Raw genomic sequence first — 21,666 nt, 5'->3', positions numbered from 1 at the left:
TTTTAAGAGTTGCATAAATGTTTATAGCTATGACTTTTTTTCTCTCTAGTATCTCCAGAGGCAGTTGGAGTCCTGTCAGCTATTGGGGTGTTTATAATCTTGATGCTGCTCCTTTTTCTCTATATTAACAAGAAGTTGTGTTTTGAAAATGTTGGTGGCTTTCCAGATCTTGGTTCAGGATACAGTACAAGGGAGAATTCACAAGATAAAATTTGTAAGTATCTATATCCTGCCAATTAAAAACAAACAAACCATGATCTGTTTGTTACTGTGTTGGATTGCCAAAGTAGAAATAAGGAGATCTGTTTTGTTTTCAAAAGACCAAAATAAGAAGGTAGAAGCAACCCTACCTACAGTGAACCAAGATTAAAACACTAACTTGATTATTTAGTAAGTTATCTTTTCATTCAACAGTAGCTTGATGCTTAGTAATAGGTAATATAGTGCACAAATATGGATAAAAATATACTTTTACAAAAGGGTATTTACACGATGCTTATTGTAGATGTGTATTTTTAAAACTCCAATTGGGAGAATGGGAATTTTTTTCAAAGGTAGTAATTAAGCTAGAAGTATGATACTTTATAGAGCATAAGACTTTGGACCAAATAGTCCTCTAGAACTTTTTGCTTTTGGTCTTAGAAGAAATCCATTTGATCGAATTCTAGCTTACCCTTTTGTGCAGGTAGAGGAAAAAAAATTGTCTTGGGACCTCCTCACAAGAGGATAATCAAACTTGATTTCTACTCATGTGAACACTGGTTGATCTGTCTCATTATGACTATTTAGTGTGGCTCCTGATTTTTGAGAGCAGTAGTCTTCTCTCTTATCTTAGTCATTAGGCATATATAACTTTACTATTATTTGAAATTTATTAAATAGCACCGTTTGCTAGAATATTAACAAAACACGCAAAGGACATTATTCTTACTTTAGAACCTTTATTCTAGGAATTACTTATATATTGATGGAATTTCTGTATTTGCTCTGTTATAGTCTATGTGATGTATCAGAAACTCATTAATCACTTCTGAGCATCCTAAGTTTAAAGCTGAGTTATTCCTATGTATTAATCAGTTGAGAATGATTTTGAAGGACCATAGCTGGAGAGGGAAATGTTCTTTGGAAAAGAGGTTGATTTTCCTGCTTTTGAAAAATAGAGAAGTTGATAGTCCCATCTTATTCCTTTGATTTAAAAGAAATCTATTGCTTGCAGAATTCCATGCTGTGACATGAAAGTCAGAAAGATTTTACGACCTGATTAGGATCAGTCTGAATTATACGTAAAACTAGTCCTATGTCTGACCATCACCAACAATTTAACTAGAAGAAATTGAGGTCTAGGATATGAGATAATCTAATTTTAGCAGCCATTTAGTGACCCTTTTTATGAAATAATTATTTTCTTTTAAGTGAAAAGTTAGCTAGATCTTCCTGTTAATTTCTTCTCTACTTTGACAAGATACAGGAAGCCTTTTAGGAACATATAGTAGATCATCAGAGTATAGATTAAACCAAATTGAAAATATGTAATAAAAGTAATTTTACAATTCTTTGCTGATATAGAATAAAATGTAGTATTAAGGGGGAATTATTACATTATTGTTCTTGTAATAGATATGGAATGGGGAAAATTGTGTTTAATGCAAGTGATTCAACTTTTTAGGGACAATTCCAACTTCATTATCATGTTGTTTCTTGATTCAAAAGGAATTTCCAAGAAGATTAAAACCAAAATATGATGTCACAGTCTCTGCCAAACTGATGAAAATCAACAATTAAGTCAGTGTAAAATTTTTAATTGCACAAAAGTGGCTACTGTTTTCATTGAGCAAGACAAAAAACTTTATTGGATCTTTTAAGAGAGAGCTAGAAAATGGCATTTTTCAAAAATTTTCAGCAAAATCTACCTTCAGTGTCTTCTCTGGTTGACACAATTAGTAGTGCAGTAGAAGATCTGAGCTGTACTGTAGGAGATCTGACCAGTGCTGTGGGAGAGGTCAGTTATAGCCTAACTGATTCAGTAGCTGAACAGGTAACAAGTATGATACATGGCTTTCGCACAGAAGATGAAACTTTTCAAACAAATGATACAGTTATCCTTCCTAAGGAAGAAAATGCCACAATACCGCAGAGATCAATAGATAACAATTTCCAGAAAACAGCACCTATGTTAGAACATGAAACAAAACAAACACAGTTTTGTAGTTCTTCAGTTTCTCCCAAGAAAGATCAAGATCTGCATCAGGAAAGATTATTAGGACATGTTAAGGATAAACAGCAAAACCAACCAAAATGTAAAGAAACTAATAATGCTGGTGATTTTCTTTTGAAAGCAGACTTCATTGAAAATGGGGTGTCAGAGCTTAATCAGGACATATGTCAAGAACCAGTGAGTGGGAACAGAAATACAAAAGTTGGGCTTAAGAATTCAATGGATGGTAAGAAACATTTGCAGGAGGCAAAATTGAAAGAAATGAATGGAAATCAGAAGAATAACTTTGGAAATAAATTCATGCAGGAACAAAAAAATATCACAGATAGTTACAAAAGAGAAGAATGTACTAAATCTAAACACATGTCTTTGGAAAATAGCAAAAATAGTAAAGATGTTTCTTTTTCTCAAGAGAATAAAAACAGACATAATGATTTAGAGGTACCTGCTGATTTGAAGAAAGTGGGAAAGTATGTTAAAGGAACAAAAGGAAGTCAGAATTCGAGAAATGAAAAGCCTTCAAAAGATATGTTAAACATTAATCAGCATACAACACAGAAATCCTTTATAAAAAAAGATATAGCATCATCAAATAAGTCAAAGAATCAGTTCCAGGAAATAGTTGAACACAAGTCATCAGTATTTGGTTTGGGGGATTCCAAAGAACTTCGTCAGATAAATACATTGCAGTGTTCCAAGGTGAAAGTAGAAGTAAAAACAAAGAAAAATGAAGCCATTTTTGCTAATAAAGGACAATCAAAAAATAAAGTTGAAAAATATACTGAGAAAGTACCAGAAAAAGGTGAGGTACTTTGACATTGGTTTGGGTGATCAAATTTCCTTCTGACTTTTCCAAATTTCTACAAATTTCTCATCTTGCCTCTATGTATTTTTAACTATTTTAAGACTGATCTGAATTTTCCTATTGAGTGGCATTTTCTTTTCATCCTTAATAGTTATCAAAATATTTTTAACGCTCATTTAAAAAAAAAATTGAGTTCCAAATTCTCTCCTTTGCATCTTTCCCCCCTCTTTGAGAAGGCAAGCAATTTGATATCCATTATACATATGAAGTTATGCAAAACACATTTCCATATTAGCCATGTTGCAGAATAAAACACAAACAAAATAAAATGAAAATAAAGGAAAAAGTATGCTTCATTGAGTAGCATTTTTAATAAGCATTAACTTTCATCTCGTATCTGTTACAAATGTATTAATGTTATTTTGAGCATTATGAAAAAAAAAGACCTAGGCCTGTTTCCTAACTTTTCAATAAGTATAACTTTTCAAAATTTTACTTTATTGTTTAACTGATAACTTCTATCTCTTGTGAATTTAATTTTTTCTTTCTTATATCCTTATACATTATCTAGTCATTTTTATACTTGATCAACTCAATAAATATTTAGTGATTGCCTACTCTGTGCAAGGTTTTACTAGGTACTGGGTGGAGTACAAAGATGCATAGACACAAGTCCTGTACCTAAGAACATTATAGTCTAGTGCTGATCTTGGTCTGAATTATTTAGAAACTATATTTAGTGTAAAAATTTCTTTAGTCAAATAAAAACATATATATATTTGCCAATTAATACATTCAAAACCATGTAGTTCACTCATTTAGCCATATATTGAGGAAGTTTTTTGGTTCATGTTTGGTAGAAATGCATGAAGCTTTCCCTCATCCCCCAAATTGGAAGTTGTTTCTTTCTCACCTGACTTTATAGAATTTCCAACTCTTATGCATTTATTTTATTACATTTACATGTAATTTTATTACATTTATCTGTACTTACTGATTATTTTTCCCATTAGAATATAATTTCCTTAAACATTTTATAGTACTTGCCTGCATTTAACCTTTAGACTTCTTTTACTTTCCTTTGCATTATAGTTATTTGTGTATGTATCGTTCCCTAATTACAAAAAAAAATGTAAGTTTGTTGAGAGCAGGGTTTGTGTCATATCTGTTTTTGTATTTTGGCTTCAGATCTCACCTCATTTTCTAGCTTTATAATACTGGGTGGGTCATGTAAACTCAGCTTTAGTTTGCTTCTGTGTTTCTGGGGATAATAATTTGCACGTCCCAGGAAGGTTGTGATGATTAAATGAGACACTGTGGGTAAAGAGCTTCCTAACCTTAAAATTATTATCATTATATTAATATCCATAGCACAAAAGTGGTGCTTAATCATTTGCCTTGCATATAATAGGTTCTTAATAAATGTTTATTGAACTTTTAAAATATGATTCTAAAGTGAAACACTGGTTGCTAAAATAGTACAGACTCATTTAACTAAGAAGGAATTCCAGCTCTAGAGGAATAGATTTACTTTTAGAGAATGTTCTTACAGTAGTTTCCTGAATTTAAAATTTTGTATGGTTTAGTTTGAAGTCCATGGCTAATTTCAGCAGCCTTAAGATAGTTGCTTAAAGTGGGAAAAAAAGAGAAACTGGAATGCCTGGGTATCATTTCAGTTGGAGAATTAAGGAAATGGGATGCTTTATCCCATAGCATTAGTAACACATATACAGTTAACAAAAAGCACAAATTTTGGTTAATTGTGCTGGAAAGCAGTGGACCAGAAAACGAAAGCTGCAGTGTACCTTGTGTATGCTGAATAATTTTTTAACCTGCTATTTGCTGCCCGGCAGCTATTTTACTTGTATTATCCTGATAGGCCTAACATTAAGGGACTAGTATAGAGTTCTTAAGAGATCATGTTGCTGTTGTGAAAGTTATAAAAGATGGTAGCCCTAGATAATTAAACCAACTAGGGTGGTTTTAGGTCCATGAAATGAGAATAAGATGATATCTCACCCTACTCTAAGCACTATAATTTCCTGAAAAATTCTACAATCAGAATTTTTAGCATAGTAAATAAGAACTAAAACAATCTTTTTTAGTATGAATTTTTTTAATGTGAAAGCTGCCTTCATATTAAAAAAAATTGATGTTTCTAAAAAGTACTTAAATTCAGGATAAATAAAAGTACTTTCAGTAATTTGTGACCCTTTTTACATGGAAGTTATAATTTTCTACCACCATTTGTTCAAAATAGATAATACATACATGGATAAAGATCAGCATGGTTCATCCTCTGAAAGTGAAGATGAAGCACTGGGTAAATACCATGAAGCATTGTCCAGGACACACAATTCCAGGCTGTCAGTAGCAGGTGGAAGACAAAAGAATTATGTTTGGGAGACCAGACAAAAATATAGTCCTCTGTCTGCAGAGTATGATGGATATAGTAGTGAAGCATCAATAGATGAAGGTAAGATGGAAATTTTTTTCAATGAATTGAATGTAGTTTTATAATTTGCAATGTGTATTATAGGAATCTGTAGGTTTCCCCTAAATTCTTAGGCAGTTCTTTGTGGACCATAAAAAAGATGATAAATATTTTGACATTTCTTTCTTTCTTTCTTTTTATTTTTTCACTAGTAAATATTTATTTTCTTTCCCTCTTAACCTTGGTAACAGATGCATGTGAAAATTCCATATTGGCCATGTCCCAAAATTTGTTGTCATTTTTGTCTCTGTATTCCCAGTCCACTCAGTAACTGGCATATAGTAGGTGCTTAATAAGTACTTTTTAAATGAATAAATAGTGCCAAATTGCTGCAATGTTATTGTAAGTCTCTTGTTCGTAGCTATAATTATCAGCTAGTCACTTATGTTTTGTATGCCTTCTGTGTGTCAGGCACTAGACAATATATAAAAATATCTTCCTCTTTTTGCCATCTAAGTACTTATAAAATAATCATGGAGATAAAACATTTATACATAAAAATATAAAAAATAACATAAGGAAGTATTTGATAAATTCCAAATGAATAGTGTAGACAGAATTTCTGTAGGAGTTTAGAGGAGAAGTAAATCACTGTGGGACTTGAGTTGGACTTTGAAAGCTAGGAAGGCTTTGGAAATGAAGATGAAATTTCAGGCAGAGGGAGTAGTATTATAAATGAAAACAGAAAATGTTTGAGAAATAGAGACTGAATTCATCAGCATGGCTCAAGTGTAGCATTGGCATAATGCTGTAGTGGGAAAATAAGGCAGGAAAGAAATTTGGGTTAGACTGAAAAAAGTGTTGAATTCGAAGGAGAGGAGTTGGAACTTTAACCTGATAAGTAATGTAATGAAAGCAGTATTTTAGGAAGGTGTGTGTAGAATGGATTGGAGACAGGGAAACCATTTAGGACACTCTTGGACAGATATGACTTCTTCCGTATGGCTTCTTGGGTCCTGTCTTCATTTGAAATTCTGTGAAGCATGAGCCAAGCAAGTTGGAAAGGGAGGAATGGTTGTGAGTGACATCGTAATAGAGGAAAAATCAAAAGGACTTAGTAGATGATTGGATGTTGTGGTTGTGTTGTGTGGTTGTATGGTTTGTCCTTTGTTCTCAAAGAGGACCATGACATCAGGAAGATGATGACATGACTTGCAATTGACTTTGATTTGAGTGAGGGAGGGCTGTGCAAAGTCACCAGCTTCGCTTCCTCCTCCAGAGCCATCTGGGTCCCGTGGCCAGATATTGATCAGTATGACTGCAGATGGCCCAGGATGCAGTGGGAGACCTTGGCCCTTTTAAGCTAGGGTTTTTTCAGGTTCTCACTTTGAGTGAGGCAATTCTATTCAGTGAATAGGCCTCTTTTAAGACAATTGAATGTAAGGAGTGGTGGAAAAGTCATAGGTGACTACTAGATTTTAAAGCCTGAGGATGTATGTTTCTTGAAGGCAGGAAGTAGCGTATGTTTTTTATTTGTGTATCTTCAGTACTTGCCACAGTGCCTTTCACATAGTAGGTGCTTAGTAAATATTTATTGAATTGAATTAGAAGAATACTAGCATCATTAACAAAGTAAGATGGTAGAAGGAACTTTAGAAAGCAAGTAATTAAAACTCCTGTCATTTTTCAGAGAAAAAATTAGACAAGTCAGGAGCTTATTTGAAGGAAACGATAAATTGTTTTAGAGGTGTGGAAGAAGCATAGTGTTTGGAATGAGAGTTGATAGTTCTAATATACACTACCCCTATCAGATCACATCTGGAGTATTCTGTTCATTTCTGGAAACAGTAATCTCAGAAAGACATTTACTAACTGGAGCTCAACTGGAGGAGGGTCACCAGTATGATAAAGGGACTGCAGATCATAACATGTGAAGATCATTTGAAGCTCATGTTTAACCTGAAAAAGAAAAGACTTGAAGTCATCTTAACTGCCTTCAAGAATTTATAAGACTATCCTGTGGAAAAGGTATTAGACTTAGTTTACTTGGTACCCTAGAGAGTAGAGCCTAGTAGAAATAGGTTGAAGTGTCTGAGAGTCACATTTCTGCTCAATGTCAGTAAATAATTCTTAACAATAGGTGATGACTAAAAATGGATTCAATTGGCTTTGGAGGTAGTGAGTTCCTCATTACTGCAAATGATTAAGTGGAGGCAAGATTAGCATCTGTCAGTATATGTTGAACTAGATGACCTCTAGTGCCCTTTCCAGCTTAAGATTCTTGGACTCTGTAACTTTATGAGTTTGAGTTACTCATAGGCTATTGAAGTGTAGATATATATAGTGTGAGAATGGAATTTAGAGAGATCAGTGTTTTAATGATGGAACAATTGACAAAGGCTTTGAAAGAGGAAGGCTAACAGGTCACACGGAATGCTTGCCTAGTGCCAATGTATGATGTTAATATGATATCAAATTCCATACTACATAGTGATTTCTAGTTAGTTTTTTGGTATGTTTGTGAGCCATTTATGAACCATTTATGGATGTCAAATCTAATTAGATGCTTTAAAAATAGGTTACTTTAGGGGCAGCTAGGTGATGCAGTGGATAGAGCACCGGCGCTGAAGTCAGGAGGGCCTGAGTTCAAATCCAGCCTCAGACCAAACACTTGACATTTACTAGCTGTGTGACCCTGGGCAAGTCGCTTAACCCCAATTGCCTAAAAAAAAAAAAAAAGGTTACTTTAATAATAATATAGGGCACTAGTATCAAAGTCTTGAAATGTCTAGTTGGTTGATAGCTAAGTAATACTTGTGACACAACTCTATTGGTTGATCAAGTAGCTATTGTATGGTGAGCTAACATTGGAAAATTACATATAATGAATAATTTATGGGATTTTCCCTCCAGGGTCTTCTCAGAGAGTCCTGCTTCAGCACTAGATCTAGGGCACCTGCCTCTAGCCTCTTTGTCCAGGGCCTTCCCATTGACCCTGTGAGGACTGGATTAGCTCTGGTCCAGTGCTTCTTAAACTGAGGGTCATGACCGCATGTGGGGTTGTGAAAAATTTGGCAGCAGTAGAAGGTTTCTGAACGTGCAATGACCAAAAATTAATTAAAAATCAAATGTGTAATGAATCTGAGGTGTTTCTGGCAGCACTTGCCTGTGTTGCATCATTCAGCTTCACTGCAGCCTTGGTTCTGAACACAAAGCATGCGGACTTTGCACTGTGTGTGCCTTCAGGCCATGCAACTCCACCAAATGCTGTTGAAACATGAAAAGGAGTCACAAATAGAAAAAGCTGAAGAAGCCCTGATCTAGACCATCCACCTCCCAGTTATTCCTGGACCAGAATCACCTCAGATTGCCAACTCCTGCCTACTGTATGGACTTCCCTCAGTCATATCTTTGCCTGCCCTTTTCTGTTCTGAGGTGGCCTCCTGGGCCTCACGGGATAGGTATACTACTACCTGCTATTAGTCTAAACTTAACGGAAAGACCTTGTACAGTCTATCATTTCCCTCCCTCAAGGGACCTCTCTCTAAGCATTTGTAATCTGCCTGAATTCATATCTGGTGGTTAGCATATTCCTGCCCCTTCATATTCTCCCCCTTCCAGTGATTCTGAACCCATTGCTGTCATTGTACAAAAGTTATCCCCCATGGCCCATTCCCTTAATCTTAATCCCTTAACCTTCACCCCACCCCTACAGTGTCCCATTCCATATCTGCCTGTCTTGCGCATTGTGCTCTCTGTAATGCTTGTTCTATAATTAATAAACTTGACATCATCGTAAGCTTTTTGCTTTTTTACTTTCTCCATCTTTTGAATCTCACTAAGACATAGCTCCCTCCTATTGACATTCTGTCCCTGACCACCCTTTCTAGTATTGTTTGCACTTAACTCACTGGATGTGATGGGGAAGTAAGAATACTTCTTGGTCTCTATTGCTACTTCTAAACTTTTTACCACCATCACTCAGTAGTAGCCTTTCCTCCTTTGAGGATCGTACAATTCAAATTGATTACCTCATCAAGATTCTGGTTGTTTTTATCTACTGACCCCCCAAAAACATTCTCTTTCATTTATCAATATATCTTAACTCTTGCCCTTATACTAGGGAACTTCAGCATACATATTGATACCCCCTCAAATACTCTAACATCTCAGTTCTTAGTCTACTTAGTTCCCATAACCTGCTTCCATTTTATGCCAGGCACACACAGAGATGGTCATACTCCTGATCTTGCCATCATGCACATGTTCCATTTCCATGTCATGAATTCTGAAATGTCTTGATCTGATCATAGTCTTTTATCATTCCATCTTTCCCTCTGCCTTACCCTACCCTTAACCGTTTTCTACATCTTTATGACAATTTCCAATCCCACTACTCCTTAGTTCTTTTCATAGGCCATCATTCCTTCACTGGCTACATTTTCCTCCCTTCCCTTTCTCAATCTCTTGATGAATCAGTTCAGCCATTTATTATCCCTTATGCTCGAAGCTCTTGACCACTTGTCCTGTTGACCTTGACCACTTGCCAAAATCCAACCTTGAATTACTTCTGTTATCTGCCACCTTTGCTTCTATACACAAACAGAGATGGAAAAAAAATCACAAAGTGTGCTGATTGGAAGTCCATTACAAATTTATGAATCTCAACTGAGCCCTCTCTGCAGAAGGCAATTTTTTTAAGCCTTTGTAACTGATTTGCTGTCCCTCTCAGCACAGAGGCTATTCTAAACCTTTTCATCCCTCTTCAAGTCTTTCATGTCACTTCTTTCCTACCTCTCCCAGCTGTGGACCTTGTCTAATACTTCACTGAAAAATTTGAGGCCACTTGAAGTCCTCATCCCTTCTTCTTGCATCTGGCAGTGTAATATTTGAATGCGAGGAACAAAGCTGCAATGTTTAGATGATTTATTAGAGCTTTTATAGATGGCTATGATCTTATAAATGAGGGTATCCACACCAACAGTTCAAATCACACTTCCTGTGCTCATCCTCTATGGCTTTTGACCATTTCTTCCTGATATAATTCTTCCATAGAAGTTCTCTCTGGAAATTACAGTATGGTACTACTGGAATGGAAGAGTCTTTTTGTTATCCCTCAGTTTGTTATATGATTGGCCTACCTTCTACATCTCTTTTTGGATACCTTTTACAAAATTTCTTGTGCACAAGTCTTTGAAGGTAATGAGCTTATGCCTACCATGTATATCTCTGCTGGCCTTTGTGTGACCTGCAATTTTGATTCTTTAGAAATTGGGTGTTCCATGATTCACAGCCATATGGTATCACTGGAACAATTTTGTTATTAAAAAGTTTTTATATGTATCTATGCATATGCATATATATATATATATATATATATATATATGTAATGATGATGGATGGCTATTATTTCTGATTACATAGCTTGAAATTATAGGAAAGGTTTATTTCTCAAATGTAAGATAGAAATCTGAATCTGTGTTACAGATAGTCTGAAAAAATAAGAAAACATCGTAGTATGTCTGATTATTATGTTTTTCTCCTCTAGGTGGCCATATTAATCTTTGTTAGAATAAGCTATAGAAGCAGGATAGTATCTAAATACTTTTCTTAATCTAGGAAATATTAATGAATATTTAACCTGATTTGTAAGATTGTTTTAGTACTACATTTCCATCTTTTTCCCTCTGGCCTTTTCTTTAAAGCTTAGGCTTCTTTTCTTTTTGTTATTTCTTAATTTTCATGTAATAGGTTTTAGCTCTCTCATTTAAGAGGTTAAATTTAAGTTTTACTCTGAGATAAAGTTCACATTGATACTTTACATTTTTATATTAGTGAGGATAGATCAATATATTCTTGTGCAAAGAATAAATTTAGTATACTGTCTTAATTTGGCTACTCTGTTGCTACAGCTTCAAGTCTTTGCTTCAAGTTGTAGTTGAAATGCTGGTGCAAGAGGAAGAAAAAGCTGCCATCATCATCATCATCATCATCATCCTCACTGCTGCCATCTCTACCACCTCTGGGTTAGGCCCTGATGGAGGCCCCCTATTCACAAAATACTCAGTATTTATGAGGTGATTGCTGGAGAGACAATCTCTGTAGCTGTGATATTATTGGTATTACATAATATTATGGATATTATGTAACTTTACATATGGTAGCATAGCTATGGATTGCTAAAGTTATATGACATGCTTTTGAGGGAGTTAATTCAATGTTCCATTATCAAAAATAATTTCTTTCATCGGTTATGCCCCAGGGTATAGCACATATATATTCCACACCTGTTAGTTCCTTTCCTTATGATTATAGTAATAGGTCTACACTGGTTAACTTTTATACTTAAAAAATCAAGCCATTTAAAGTTACTTTTTAACTTAAAAGTCATAAATGTTGATTTTAAATATTTTTTCATAAAAATAACATATTTCATATTTGATGTAACTATGAAATTTAAGGGCCTTAAAAATATACTTACCTCACTAATTCAAATATCTGGATCAGTAGTACCCTATCCACTGACTCAAATTTCATTTCTTTCCTCATGGTTTTGTTTCTATGGTCAAAACATCATTAACTGGCATAGAACCTGCCCTTAAGCCTTTATTTATATCTTGATAAGAATCTTCCAGAGCTTGAGCTCTACTGGCAATAACCTTCAAAAACATAGGCTCCTCTCCATACCAAAATGAAACATTGAAGTAGTACTTGAGTGGTATACTTTATGAGTACAGTCCTGTAAAATCTTATAAGTTATCATGAGTTAAGTAAATACAAATAATTTTGTCCATTTTTTAGGTGGACTAAGACACAAAGGTTTAATGACTTGCCATAGGTTAAGCTACTTAGTGAAAGTTAGATCATATTAAAATTATATGAAAGGATTGAAATCATATAAGCAATATAAATTTGGTTAAATTTTGCTTTGATTTTATCTTTTATTTATAAACTTTTTTTCCTGTGGAAAAATCCCTAGAATGTTATTTTTTAATAATAAAAATACAGGAAAATAGAGCATTGTTGTAGGTTGGAGGATATTTCCTCCTCAGGAAATTACCTAATGAGCTTAGCTTTCCAACCTAGGAAAGCCTTTAGTAAGAGGATAGAAGGTCCTGAAACAAACAGAACATTCCAATGAAGCCAGCACTGTAGACTTTTTTCAAAGATATTTATCAGTGTGATTGATTCTCTTTAGGAATAGGAGTGGCTAAAACTTTTGCTCAGGAAGCCACTTAATGCTAGATTATATTGTTTGGGAGTTACTAGGCTATCTGTTTGAAAGTGATTCAGGGAAAGTTACTCATTCATACCTTAAAGGGTACAAAACAGTATATTTTTTCATTCATTTGAGCTAGCGTATAGTCATTTGGGTAGGATTAATATATGATTGCAAATTTCATCATATAATTCATTCAGTTTCAACAAATAGGAAAAAGTCATGGTGGCTACTTGGCTAAAGGATATGGTCTCCAAAAGCAGGGCTTCTTAAACTTTTTCCACTTGCGATCCCTTAGCATTTCTTAAACTGTGGGTTGCAACCCCAAGAAGTGCAGGCCTAAAGGATGCAATAATACGGCAGATGGGAGAGCTGGTGGCCTCATTTACATTCTGCTCTTTAGTCACCCATGGGTTTAGGGTGAATTTTATAGTGCATGTAAAAATAAGATTAGAATCTTGTAAGGCCATAGGCATCCTCTGAGTAGTGTCTTGGACTGTGGCTTGTCCTGTTATCACTGCATAAATGTTGAGTTTTCTGCAGTGTCGTCAAGGTGGTCCATCAGAGTCCAACCTGGTTGTTATTGGTGCTTTTTTCCCTTTGGCAGCAACATCTTAAGTAATACTTGAGGCAAGACTTTTAGCTGCTAATACACTTGAGTAGTCTTATTTGGAAGAAAAATAATACAGTATTGAGGATAATTTCCACACAGTGTCACACTCAGAGTTTCAGTAAGTTAGATTATACCATGGGATGAAGACCATAAAGGGAAACATGAAAAGGCTGGAATACCCCAAATCTAATTTCTTTATCCTCTATTTTTCATTCACCCTCACTCCACATATCCATTCAGATGGCAGATCTTGTTATTTCTATCTCTACAGTATCTTTTACATCCAACCTCTCCTCTTCACTTATATAGCTGCTCTACTCACCACCTAACCATCCATCTCCTCTTGTTTGAACTGCTGCAGCAGTCTTCTAACTGCTTCTCCTGCCTCAGGTTTCTTCCCCTCTCCAAACTATCCCACAGCTTCCAAACTGATTCATGCCAAAGTGCAAATCTGACCATGTCAGCCCACAACTCAGTAAGCTCCAGTGGTTCCCTGTTACGTCTAGAAAAAAATGTAAACTCTGCCCACAGCCTTAGCCAACTGTTCTACAGTGGTCTTTTACTAGACAGAGTCACACTCTCATCTTAGCTCAGTTTCCTTCTAGCTCTAAATATGTGTTCCTGTGATCATGTGGATTCCTGAGGCCCTCAGATTAAACTCTGTTTGTCTAGCCACTCTGCCTATGAACTGTCAAAGACTGGTAAAATCAGAGTTGACAGAAGTCTGTATCTCATCAGTTTTTAAACTTTGACTTATGTAGACAAATGAGTAAAGACTCATAGTGTTTTTAATTGTTTATGAAGTATGTTCCTTGCATCAATTCTGGGAGATGGTTAGTACAAATATTGTCATCTCTGTTTTTCAAATAAGGAAACTGAGTATAGGAGTTAAGTGCCTTGCTCACACAACTATCACGCAATCAAGATTCCAATCCAGGTCTTCTGACTCCATATCCAGTACCTCAACTAGGAATGAATGAGCTAATGAATGAATGTGTGAATATTAAAGTATTTGTCGAAAGTACTTTGTACCCAGCATGGTGCTAAGTGCTGGGGGGATACAGATATAAAAGAGAGAGTCCCTTACATCCTGGAATTTTCATTCCACTGGAAGGGAACAGAGCTAGAGGCTAGAGACAGGAGAAGTTTCAGGGATGGTAAGGGTGGCTGTAAGGCATTTGAATGATGTTGTCCCAAAGGCAATAGTAGTTTTTACTGACATGATTACTGTTCCTAGAGCAAGAGTTGGAAAACAGGTGTGAAGGGACAGGCAGGAAGATGGCACGGCCAATTGGCTGGAAGGAGCTAGATACAGTAAGCTTTCCTTGGGGCCCCAAAGCAAGAGATGAAAATCAGGTTGAAGAAGAGCAGGGCAGAGTTGCTGCAAAGCTGAAAAATGACAGGAAGATTAAACTTGCAACCAAAGTATTTTGGTGAAAACAATGTAAAATTGTTTTCAGATTCTTAGCAGCCAACATGTTTTGGCAAGAAGGACTTTTTGAAGATGTTGGGTGAAACCGTTTTGAAAAGATTCTAAAAGCATGGTTTCTGGAAAGGCCTAAAACAGTTTGTTCTCTGTAACTACAAAACTTACTGTGGTCTGTTTTAGAAATGTGTGAAGAGTGAAGATGATTCTGGTGGAAGTGATATACTTGGCCCTTTAAAAGAATACCATCCCTGGGGGCAGCTAGGTGGCGCAGTGGATAGAGCACCAGCCCTGAAGTCAGGAGGACCTGAGTTCAAATGCGGCCTCAGACTAAACACTTGACACTTACTAGCTGTGTGACCCTGGGCAAGTCACTTAACCCCAATTGCCTAAAAAGCAAAAAAAAAAAATACCATCCCAGACATGTTGAGTGTAATATTGTGGCATTTTAAAACACCTGTCAGCATTATATTTTACAATGTATTAAAATGCTTTAAAGAAGCTTTTGGGTAGCATTAGGGTTGGTTAAAGTAATTTTGCCAAGTTAACTTTAGATAGCTTGATTAGGGGACATGCTTTATGTAAGAAGATTGCACCTAAATATCAAAGGTTATTTTTGAGATCCTGGTGTTTGGTTTCCTGAGACCGAGATAACTTTGTTCTCATATCTGGAAGTCTTTCAGGAAAACGGTTTCTTGTACTTTTTTTTTGTTGTTAGCACTAACAGAAATCAGCTCTTCATGATTCGTGGAAATAAATAACAAGAATATCCTAAATAAGTTAGAGTTACAAATAATCTTGACATCTTACATAAACTAATGAATTCCATGTTTTCTCATACCAAACATTTAAGAGACCTATTAGGGTATGACAAAAGAACCCTCCATCCTCTGTTGTGCTTATTCTCAAGTAAAAAGCACCAAAACGTCATCTGGAGGGAGGAGTAGAATATGAAAGGATGTAAAATAATTAACTGATTAAAAATAAATCCTAAATAATAGAGTTGACTGTCACTATGACCCATATTTTGAAGGATAAAGTGTCTAGTTATACCTCACCTAAATTTAGATTGTATTTTCCCGTTTTTTTAGCTTTTTTTTTTAACACAAAGAACTTGTTTTATTGAGATCTTTTGTAAGCTAATTTCTAAATATCTTATTAAGTAAGTATTGGTGCCCATGAACTAGATAAACTCTTTGAAAAAAAAAGGAAAAGAAAGGCTGCTACCAAATTCCTTTTGTGACACAACTATGGTCTTGATACCAAAATCAAAGAGAGTTAAAACAAGGGAAGAAAACTATAGACTAACTTCCTTAATATGAATATCGTTGCAAAAAATTTAATAAACATTAGCAAGGGGACTAAGCAACATAACCAGGCTGTTTTTTACCAGGAATGCAGGCCTGGTTTATTATTAGGAAAACTATAAATGTAACTGACCATGTTAATAAGAAAAATCCTGATTATGTCTTTTGGTACAGAAAAAAACTTTTGACGAGATACAATATCCATTCTTATTAAAAGCGCTAGAGTGGAAATGAATAAATTCAACTTTCCTTTAAATGGGAAATAGTATCTATATAAAACCAAGAGCCAGCATTATCTATAATGGGAATAACTCAGAAGCCTTTCCAATAAAATCAAGTGAAAACAAGGGTATCAATAATCACCATTACTATTCATTATAGTGCTATAAATGCTAGCTAGTAATAAGACAAGAAAAAAGAAATTGAAAGAATAGGCAAAGAGGAAGTAATATGAACACTTTTTTTTGCAGATGATAGGATGGTTTACTTAGAGAACCCTGAAGAGGCAACTAAAAAACTAATTGAAACAATTAGCATCTTCAGAAAAGTTGCAGCACATAAAATAAACATACACACAAATCATCGGCATTTTTATACTACCAAAAAAGTCCAGCAGGAAGAGATAGGAAGAAAAATTCCTTTTAAAATATTACTATAGATGGGACAGCTAGGTGGCGCAGTAGATAGAGCACCACCCCTGAAGTCAGGAGGACTTGAGTTCAAAGGCGGCCTCAGACCAAACACTTGACACTAGCTGTGTGACCCTGAGCAATTCACTTAACCCCAATTGCCTCAAAAAAATAACTACAGATAGTATAAAATACTTGGGAGTCTACCTGACAAGACACACATGGGTATTATGTAAACACAAGTACAAGACACTCTTTACACAAATAAAGACCTAAATAATGGAGAAATATTAATTGCTAATGGATAGGCTGAGCCGGTATAATTAAAATGACAGTACTACCTAAATTAATTTAGTTCTCCAGTGCCATACCAATTAAGCTATGAAGGACTACTTTGTAGAACTAGAAAAAGTAATAATAATGTTCATCTGGAGGAACATAAGTAACAAAAAATTCATCTGGAATAACAAAAAGGTTAAGACTATCAAGAGAATTAATGAAAAAGTGGAAAGGAAGGAGGCCTAGCAATATCAAATCTCAAACTATACTACAAAGTCATAATCATCAAAACATTTTGGTACTAGATAAGAAATATATTGATGGGTAGAATACATTAGATATACAATATACAGAAGCAGATGAGCAGTGTAGCTTAGTGTTTGATAAATTCAAAGATCCCAGCTAATGAGGTAAGAGCAAAAACTGCTGCAAAAACTGGAAAGCAGTCTAGCAGAAACTAGGTATAAACTAGCAACTCACACTGTATATGTCAAGTCACATTCTAGATGGGTAAACATAGAGGGTAACATCATAAGCAAGTTAGAGGAACATGGAGGAAATGCTTTTCAAACTATGATAGAGGATGACTTCATGACTGAACAAGAGATAGAGAGTTCACAGGAGGTAAAATGGACAATTATGATTACATAAAATTAAAGTTTTTGCACAAACAATACCAATATAGTCAAAATTAGAGAAGCAGAAAATTGGGAAAGTTTTTTTTTTATCAAAACAGTAACAATTCTTTCAAAATAGTACTAAATGCAGAACAAGTGCTTTTCCTAAACAGATTAGATGTTCTGTTTTTCTTTAATAAATGTATTGAATAACCTGAATGTAGTTGATTTTGAAGTTCATTTAATATTAATCAATGCACACATAAACACTATATGCCAGACACTGTGCTAGCTGCTGGAGATAAAAACAAAACAAAATATGAAATAGTCCTTGCCATTAAGAAGCTTAATTACATTTGAATTAATCCATTTTTTCAAATGCATTTGAATTAATACGTTTTTATGATGGGAAAATGTTTTTGCTGGCTTCTTATAGAGATGTGTCTAATTTGTCTTTGACTCTCCATTATTGGCCATTAAAACACATCCCCATCTATGACATGCTGCTGCTTTTTTTTAAAGTCTGTTTCATACAGTAATACAAACTTAAACCAAACAGAATACAAAGACAAACAATAATCCAAACAGCATTTTGAATCTTTGAAGGAGGAGTACCCTCCTCTATGAAGTGAAATCTTTGAAGAAAGCCTCCTGTAGCAATGTGATGTCTCTGAAGTAATAGCAAATATACATTAATAAACAAGGAGAGTTTTCACTTAGTTAAATTTTCATTTAAGTATCCAGCAGTTCTGTCTAGATTTAGATTTAGGCTGACATTTAGAAGCACTGTTACTTTCTTTTGTGTTTCCTGATAAATAACTAAGTAGAATCTATGTTTATGGAATCAAGTTAAGTATTGCTTATATGATGACCTAATATGGTGTTATAACAACAAATTTTCTGTTTGCAAGCTTTTGAGGAATTTAGTACTATATAAACTAAACAATATTTCTTATAAGGTAATCACTTTAAAATCTTTTCTTAGTGTCTTATTATATTTGATTATATTTAAATTAGCCCTCATATATTTGGTAAAATATAAATATCAAGAAAACTAGCAATTTTGTTAATATATATATATATATATATATATATGTATATAAAATCTGGATCTGTGATTTTAGTGATATAAGCATCTCTCAGTGAGAAACCAACTCAGATCAGCATCTTTTCTGCAACATAGTCTTAGATGATTGTTTGTGGTACTGACAGTTTAAGTGATGTGCCCAGGATTGCATAACTATTATTTGTTGGAGGCAGCACAAAGACTCGGGTCTTCCTAACTCCAAGGGCATCTCTCAGTCCACTATACCACATTGCCTCCCACCCTGGAAAATGTAATTTTTTTGGTATTTAAAAAAAAATCTTTTTACTCCTAAAAGATATTAGAAAGAATTATGCAAATGATTTATTTTTTCCTGAACCAATAGACAATAGAACATGTCTTTTCAGAGTTTTGTTTGGTAAAAGTATCTGGCATCTAAGTATCAAAATTCTTGCAGAAACTAAATAGTATTATGTATCTGCCTGCTTTATTTTTTTTGTTTTGTTTAATCAAAGCACTTGAATTTATTTCTTATATCTTCAACTGGAAGGTAATTAAGTCTCTCCCTGGTAAGACTTATACAAACCACTTGGTTGCCTCATGTAAAGCCACTGATGTGCTGATAAATGTTTTAACTACTGGCTCTCTAAAAAAAAAAGTATGAATCATACATATTTAAGTTTAATCTTCATTACAACATTTTTTTCATCACTTTCTTAAGTCTAGACAATCAACAAAATAATAAATCAAGTCCTGATTTGTAGCATTTTTCATTTCCAAAGTGTAAATGATCACATTGAAAATTTAACAATCATCTCTCATTAGCCAGTATGAGCTGGCTCCAGCACACCCTTGGAGCTGACCCATTCTTTTTCCAGATGTAGAATCAAATTTCCTTGCTTATATTCTGAACTAAAATAAAACTAGAGCACTTTATTTAATCAAGTGTGCTAACAATGGCATTGAATTCTTTTGGAGCTCTTGACTGTTAAGTGAGTCTTTATGAGCAATTTATTTGTGCAATAATTACAGCATTTTATAGGATATTCAGCCTCCTGTTTTTTTTCCCCTGGGTAAACCATTTGATGCCAGCTTTAGCTTTTAAAAGCTCTCCACGCAGACAAACAATGGCATTTCAGTCATTTAATGATACATTATTCAGAGTTGACAGAAAGGCAAAAGGCATGATAAATGGTTCAGGGCTCATTCAACAGGTAGATAACAAGAAATTAATGAAGCATCTTAATTACATTTTAAAAATGAGAGATAGTTTGTGTTTCTGTTATAATCTTAAATTTTCATATTGATAAAGTTCAATGTACAGTGCTTTATGTTCACCATTTTAGGTGAGGAATTAGATGCAAAGGCATTGTGCTAGTTGTCATTATATTTTGTTCTGATTTTAGACAAAGCAGTACTGTATTACAGAAAGTCTCCAATGTGTCTATAACGAATCCTCCTTTTTTATTCACACAAGCGTGACCATAGCTTCAATGTCAAATGAAGCCAAAGTTAAACTACAAAATATAAATCTAACATTGGTATTTTAACATGTAGGTGAATATTTTTATTCTTTTAAAAAATTTTTCATGTAAGAAAAGCTAATGATAACAGTGGACTGTACTTCAGTCTGTGAGAGTTTATTGGCACATCTTATACAATAATGTGTTTGTATATAAGTGATAGAGAAATGAACTTGTAAGGGAGAGTGAACATCTTGTTATTCTGCAAAATTCCTCTGTATGACCCTTACTCTATAGAAAGATCTTAGCATGATCTGAGTCTCACGTTGGAGGTATGGTTAAGAACTGTTTGGCCCTCAGAAAGGTCTTGTCCCCATGGGTAGTGCCACTAGGCAAACATTTTCTCACTTAATTGTCAAGGAGAAATCTAATAATATTAGAGACAGTATCGATATTTGTTTAGGAAAAAAATCTACAAGGTATGTGTTTGTATAAATTTACTAAAGAAAAGAGATCTGTATCAATTTCATCTTAATATTCCCCGGAAATATGTTTTTCCAGTGGATGTAATTAATAAAGAAAAATTCTATGTTTTGGGGATGCCATATCTATCTTCTATCCCTTTCTACACATTTGAGTAAAAAATGTGAGAAACGGGATATTTTTCTGTAGTATCATCAAAGACTCACACTTTTTCTCTGTTATATGTTATTTTACAGTATTTTTGGTTAAAAACTGAAATATCCATTAGAATTCCTTTTGAAAAATTGGACTAACAACTTAAAAAAAGAAGTAATAAGATCTTGCCATGTCTAAAACCAATGAAAACGTGTAGACATTATCCTCCATTGATCTGATGCTTTAATCCCGAAATACCTTTTGAAGAAAAGTGTGATCAAATTGATCTTTTTGGTTTTTGCTTAAAAGTGAACAGAAATGACTTGTTATCTTAATCAAGTCAGTATAAAACTTTTTAGAATTTTCCACAAATCCACTTTGGATATGCTTTCCAGAATGGCTAGACCAATTTACAAATCTGTCAGCAAGCCCTTTTCCCCACTAGCTCTTCTAGCAATTGTTATTTTCCTTTTTTGTCATAATTACCAATTTTATGAGTATGAGATTGCAATCCAGTTTTTTTTTCATTTACATTTCTCTAAATATTATTGATCTGGAATACTTTTTCATGTGGCTGTTGATTGCCTGTGTTTCTTCTATTGAGAACTGTCTATTCATATTTGATCTTTTATCTCTTGGGAGAAAAAGTTGCTATTCTAAATATATTCTAAACAATTCCTTATACTGTACAGTATAAGGTAAACATAACTTTTACATGCATTGGGAAACCAAAAAATTCATGTGACTCCCTTTATTGTGATACTTGCTTTATTGTGGTGGTTTAGAACTGAACCCACAATATTCCTGTGTATGTTGGATATCAGACCTTGATCAGAGAAACTTGCTGCAAAGTTTCCCCCCCACTCCGATTTTCATTTCCTTTCTAATTTTAACTCATTGACATTTTGTATAAAACCTTTTTTTTTCAATTTTAAGTAATTTACAGTTGTTGATTTTATTTTCTATGATCTTCTCTATCCCTTGTCTGGTCATGAA

The 21,666-nt window shown here is 34.4% G+C and overlaps 1 protein-coding gene across 2 annotated transcripts in view; it reads left to right on the top strand.

The window, feature by feature from the left end:
* Positions 1 to 57: 57 nt before the first annotated feature.
* The window catches only part of SYT14 (synaptotagmin 14), a 200,118-nt gene continuing 178,509 nt past the window's right edge, over positions 58 to 21,666 (top strand). The window contains exons 1-2 of one of the 2 annotated variants that reach the window (XM_078156332.1): positions 58 to 214; positions 5,281 to 5,496. In XM_078156332.1, the coding sequence (XP_078012458.1) occupies positions 103 to 214; positions 5,281 to 5,496 (328 nt within the window). In that variant the 5' untranslated portion in view covers positions 58 to 102. Of the gene's footprint in view, positions 215 to 1,876; positions 3,018 to 5,280; positions 5,497 to 21,666 lie in introns of those variants that run through there. The other variant, XM_078156331.1, reaches the window with a different exon arrangement.

The sequence above is a fragment of the Phascolarctos cinereus genome, unplaced genomic scaffold (genome assembly GCF_003287225.1).
Source record: "Phascolarctos cinereus isolate Bilbo 61053 unplaced genomic scaffold, phaCin_HiC Scaffold_5;HRSCAF=322, whole genome shotgun sequence".
In the NCBI taxonomy this organism is placed as follows: Eukaryota; Metazoa; Chordata; class Mammalia; order Diprotodontia; family Phascolarctidae; genus Phascolarctos; species Phascolarctos cinereus.
This window is presented reverse-complemented; position numbering and strand designations above follow the sequence as displayed.